Raw genomic sequence first — 4,781 nt, 5'->3', positions numbered from 1 at the left:
CCACGGTAGCCCAGTCTGGATACATTTCTTCTTCACTTGCCTGTTGGGGGCAGTACAGCGTCGAGGTGCAGGACTGGGGTCAGTCAGAAAACTACAGCCCCGGGGCCAAATTCGGCCACAGCCTGTTTCTGTAAATCAAGTGTTCGGGGGACACAGCCATGCCCATTTATGTAGGCATCGTCCAGGGCTGCTCTGAGCTACAGTGGAAGAGTTGACTATTGTAGCAGAGACCACAGGGCTGGCAAAGCCTTAAAATATTTATTCTTTACAGGAAACTGGCCCATCCCTGTTTTCGAGTAAGGCCTCTGGAGCCACGCTGCTGGGGTTCAGATCCAGGTCTGTGGCTTCCTAGCTGTGTGACCTTGGCCACGTGGCTTACACCCTTGTGCCCTGGTCTCCCCCTGGGATGGCTGTGAGGACTAAATGAGCAAATGCCCCCGAAGCTCTTGGAGTGGCACCCGCTCTACATTAAGTGACTTGGTGCCCCAGGTGACGGCAGGGCGTGGGGTGGGAGCGCGGGCGGCGTGGACGCGATGAGAAAGAACTTCCGTCCTAACCCACGAGAGTCCCGCAGGTCAAGGCTCACCGTCCTCATCATCTAGATATAATAATAGCTCGTTTCACTAAGCCTGTGGGGAAGCCGAATCTCACCCCGGGGGTGGAGGGTTCTTACGCTGGGGCATCAGGGGAGAGGCAAGCTCTAAATCACCCTTGACTGTCCCTCGGCTGGGAAGTAGGTCCAGTCCACATGGCTTGGTGGACCTCTTCTGACTCTCAGAGTGACATTTAAGCAGGCCCTGGCTCTCGGATTTGTGCACGTGCGCGGCCTCACCCATAGGGAACACCTCCTTAGATGTTGCTCCCTGGGCACCTGGCTCACCTCACGCTGGCCCCAGCCTTGCTCACCAAGCCTAGCACAGCCAGTGCTGGACCGGTGGCAGTTTCTTTGCTTGACTACACAGGCAGTTTCCATGGTGGATGAAACATACCCTTGGGGGGAGGTCTGGCCCCCTGTGTAGACTTGATGCCGCCTACGGTGAATGGTGCGGCCCCACTGCGCCGCGAATCACAGCCCCTCGCCAAGGGCTCAGCCCATCACCGCGAGTCATGCTCATGGCAGTTCTGCGAGGAAGATGTCATTAGTGCTACTCTGACAGATGTGGAAACCGGTGCTCAGCGCGGGTCCATGACTTGCCCAGGGCTGCACAGGGAATAATCGTCAGAGTGCCAGGGATCGAACCAGTCTGCCTGAATTTAGAACCCAGGCCCTAAACCACACGTGAGCAACTCAGCCACGAAGAGTGACGAGTGCCCAAAGGAGGGTTATCCACTAGGGTGGGTTCAGCTCAGCTGCACGTAATGGACACTGAACCACTGGGGCTTAAAGACTGTTGTTCTTCCTCTGACACGAACAAGGCATTTGGAGGCAGCCAGGCTGCTAGGACGGGTGGATGATGCCCCCAGGCACCCAGGCTCCTTCGGTTTTGCCATCCTTAGCATGTGGCTTTCTTTCTTATTCTCACAAGATGGCTACCCTGCTCCCAAATGTTACATCCACATTCCATCAGGAAGAAGGGTAGAAGGATAAAGGGCAAAAATCCTGTGTCCCCGAGTGAGTCTTTTCTTTATTTTTTGGCTGCGTTGGGTCTTCGTTGCTGTGCACAGGCTTTCTCTAGTTGCGGCGAGCGGGGGTTACTCTTTGATGTGGTGCGTGGGCTTCTCATTGCGGTGGCTTCTCTTGTTGCGCCGCACAGGCTCTAGGCCCACGAGCTTCAGTAGTTGTGGCACACGGGCTCAGTAGTTGTGGCACACGGGCCTAGTTGCTCTGCGGCATGTGGGATCTTCCCGGAGGGGGGCTCAAATCCGTGTCCCCTGCATTGGCAGGCGGATTCTTAACCACTGCGCCACCAGGGAAGCCCCCCTGAGTGAGTCCTGCTTAGCAGGGAAACAGTGGCTTCCTCGGCGGCTCTTCCAGTCACTCACATCTGCCTCACACGCCTTCCCAGCTGCAAAAGGGCCTCCAGCGACATGACCATCTTAAAGGGGCACAGTGCCAACTCGATAGACTCGGGGTTCCATTAAGGCAGGATGGAGAGGGCCATGGATAGCTATTGGGCAGTCAGAGAGTGTCTCCAGAGTTTAGATAGGACTTGGATATATGGAGAAGATTTGAAAGAATGGCCTTAAGATTGGGAGAACATCATGAGCAAAGGCACAGAGGTGGGAGAGTTTGGGGCCCAGGTGAGAGTCAGGACTGTGTCATAAACAACATAAACCCTATTCGCATTGGCTTAAGCAACAGAGAGGAAGCTTCAGCGATGTCTTCCTTCAGGCATGGCTGGATCCAGGGGTTCTGAACAAATCCACCAGGACTCTGCTTCACTCTTTCAACTCTCTTTATCTCTGTGGAAGGGGCACAATGGTCCCCAGCAGCTCCTGGGGTGCCTCCCTGTAGCTTAGCACCCCTGTAGGAAGAGTGCACCTCCTCCGACAGCTGTAGCAGGAGTCCTGGGGCTACTGTCACTGGCTGCCGTAGGTCCATTCCCGTCCCTGAACCGCTGGCCAGGCATATTGTGAGGGATGGAATGGGCTGATTGGCCAGGCCTGAGTCACATTCCCACCCTCCCTTGGGCCACATGTGGACTGAGTCGGGGAGGGAAATGGGGCCTGGAGGAAAATGAGGGAGACCTTTCCTGCAGGTTGGGGAATGGATGCTGGACTGACAGAGCTGCAGATATTTGGTGTACAGGAAGCAATTTTGCTTGGCCCAGGTGTCAGGTGTGTGAATGTATGTGTGGGAATCAATGCGGGAAAGATCAGTTGGGGCCGTGTTGTAGAAACCTTCACATGCCAGGTATATACCATTTAGGGTACAGGTCTGGCTCCTAAAGCAAGGAGATCCAAATATTGGCTTAAACAACATGAAAGTTGATGTCTCTGACACAGGTTAGCGGTGGGCAGTCACCTTGCGAGAGTTCACGGAGGAACCCCAGCACAACCTCTTTTGTCACTCCAGCATCCTCCAGCTGTCGCCCCCTCCCCACAGTCCTCAGCAGCTTGCTGCCACCTCCTTATTCCAGTCGGCAGGAAGCGGGCACAACCTCAAAGATGTACATGCCCCTCTCGCCCACCCACACACATCACGGGCCAGAACGTGTTCACCTGCTCCCTCCCAGCCGCAGGGGATGCTGGGAGCATCACTTGCCCATCTGGAGACTCAGTACAAGAGAGAAAGGGGAAACGGACATTCCAGGGACAGCCTGTGGGCTGCCACACCAGGCCAAAGGATGGGTTTCCTAAAGAATGATCCAGGGAGTGCTAGGAGGAAGAGGCCCCACCACAGAGTTTCCATGGCCCCAAAAGTTTGGGGTATGTTCCATCTGTATTCTGTTTTAGGATATCCACAGTGTGTGTGGAGGAGGGGGTGAGGGGGCCATTAAAGGCCCTGAGAAGTCCTGGCCCAAAACCCAGGCTTTCCTAAACTTATTTAGATCACAAAGCCCATTTGGGGAAGTCTAACACCCACTAAAATTCTACCAATAAGTTACTTCAAACCAAAAAAATTACTGAAAAATTCTACTGAACACACTTTGGGCAGTAAAACCCAGTAAAGACTTGAGTGGAAGTGGCGTGACCCATCCAGCTGGCCTCCCCGGGATGACGCCGGGCCAGGTGCACCCCGACCTGGCTGCTGTCATGTGCAGCGATCCCCACAGTGCTTGCCCCTCGGAGGAAACAAGAGGTTCGTTTCACCATATCTGAAACGGTCTGACTTTTTGTGTATAGAAATCTGTGCAGATCAGAACGGAAGCTGGCCCGCGGCTCCACATCGAGCCTCCTCTGGACTATTCTGAAGATTGTGAGCCACGTGGGGGTGTGACTGTCAAGGCAGAGGATGCTTCTGGGGGTCGTCCACAGGTAGGACTGGCCTCAGCTCGGGGCTATAGCGGCTCTCGGGGGCACTTTCTAACAGTTAACTTATTCCTTCCTTTGCAAGCCCTTGCCTTCCTTCACTCTTGCATTTATTTCCCGCACTTTAACAAGCAGACAAATCTTGTGCTAGATGCTCTGCTAGGGACCCGGTGTCCAAAGATCAGCAAGGCTGGTGTCTGACCCAAAAGAGGCAAAAGCGTATAATCCCTTTACTGCAAGAGGGAGCTGAGAGGTGGGACAGGGCATAGCAGGACCAGGAGGGAGAGTATCTAGGAAGGCTTCCTGGAGGGAGTGACATTTACCTGGTTCCTAAAAGCTGGGTAAGAGTGTGAGGGCCAGGGAGGTAAGGGTAGGTAAGCCGAGCTGATACTCAGCCTGTCCACACCTGTATGCCTAAACCTGTTGTTAAATATTTTGAATATCTGCGCCCCCTCCCCCTCCTGCCACGGCACCAGAAACCACACATGGAAACACCCAGAGGCCCTGTGTAGCTGTAGCTCAGAGTCCCTGGCTGTGTAGCAACTCACAGGGTTGACCATGGGGTGTTTCACTCCCCTTCCTCAAAGTGTCATTTCATTTCTGAAATTCTTGGAATTGCAACAGTAAACCCCAGTCTCCCATTCAACAAGCATTTGTTGGGTACCTACTTTTGAGCATCAGGCTCTGTCCTAGGCACCAGAGATGCAGAAATGAACAAAACTGACAAGGGGCCTATTCTTTTTTTTTTTTTTTTTTTTTTTTTTGCGGTATGCGGGCCTCTCACTGTGTGGTCTCTCCCGTTGCGGAGCACAGGCTCCGGACGCGCAGGCTCAGCGGCCATGGCTCACGGGCCTAGCCGCTCTGCGGCA

At 54.2% G+C, this 4,781-nt stretch overlaps 1 protein-coding gene across 1 annotated transcript in view; it reads left to right on the top strand.

Annotated features, from left to right (window-relative positions):
- The window catches only part of KATNIP (katanin interacting protein), a 176,864-nt gene that overhangs the window by 43,788 nt on the left and 128,295 nt on the right, over window positions 1–4,781 (top strand). Inside the window, exons 4-5 of the mRNA XM_055089749.1 lie at window positions 3,017–3,110; window positions 3,787–3,918. Of these exons, the coding sequence (XP_054945724.1) occupies window positions 3,017–3,110; window positions 3,787–3,918 (226 nt within the window). The remainder of the gene's footprint in view (window positions 1–3,016; window positions 3,111–3,786; window positions 3,919–4,781) is intronic.

This window comes from Physeter macrocephalus, chromosome 14, assembly GCF_002837175.3.
Source record: "Physeter macrocephalus isolate SW-GA chromosome 14, ASM283717v5, whole genome shotgun sequence".
Taxonomy (NCBI): domain Eukaryota; kingdom Metazoa; phylum Chordata; class Mammalia; order Artiodactyla; family Physeteridae; genus Physeter; species Physeter macrocephalus.
Note: the sequence above shows the minus strand (reverse complement) of the source record. Positions and strands in the feature narration are given on the sequence as shown.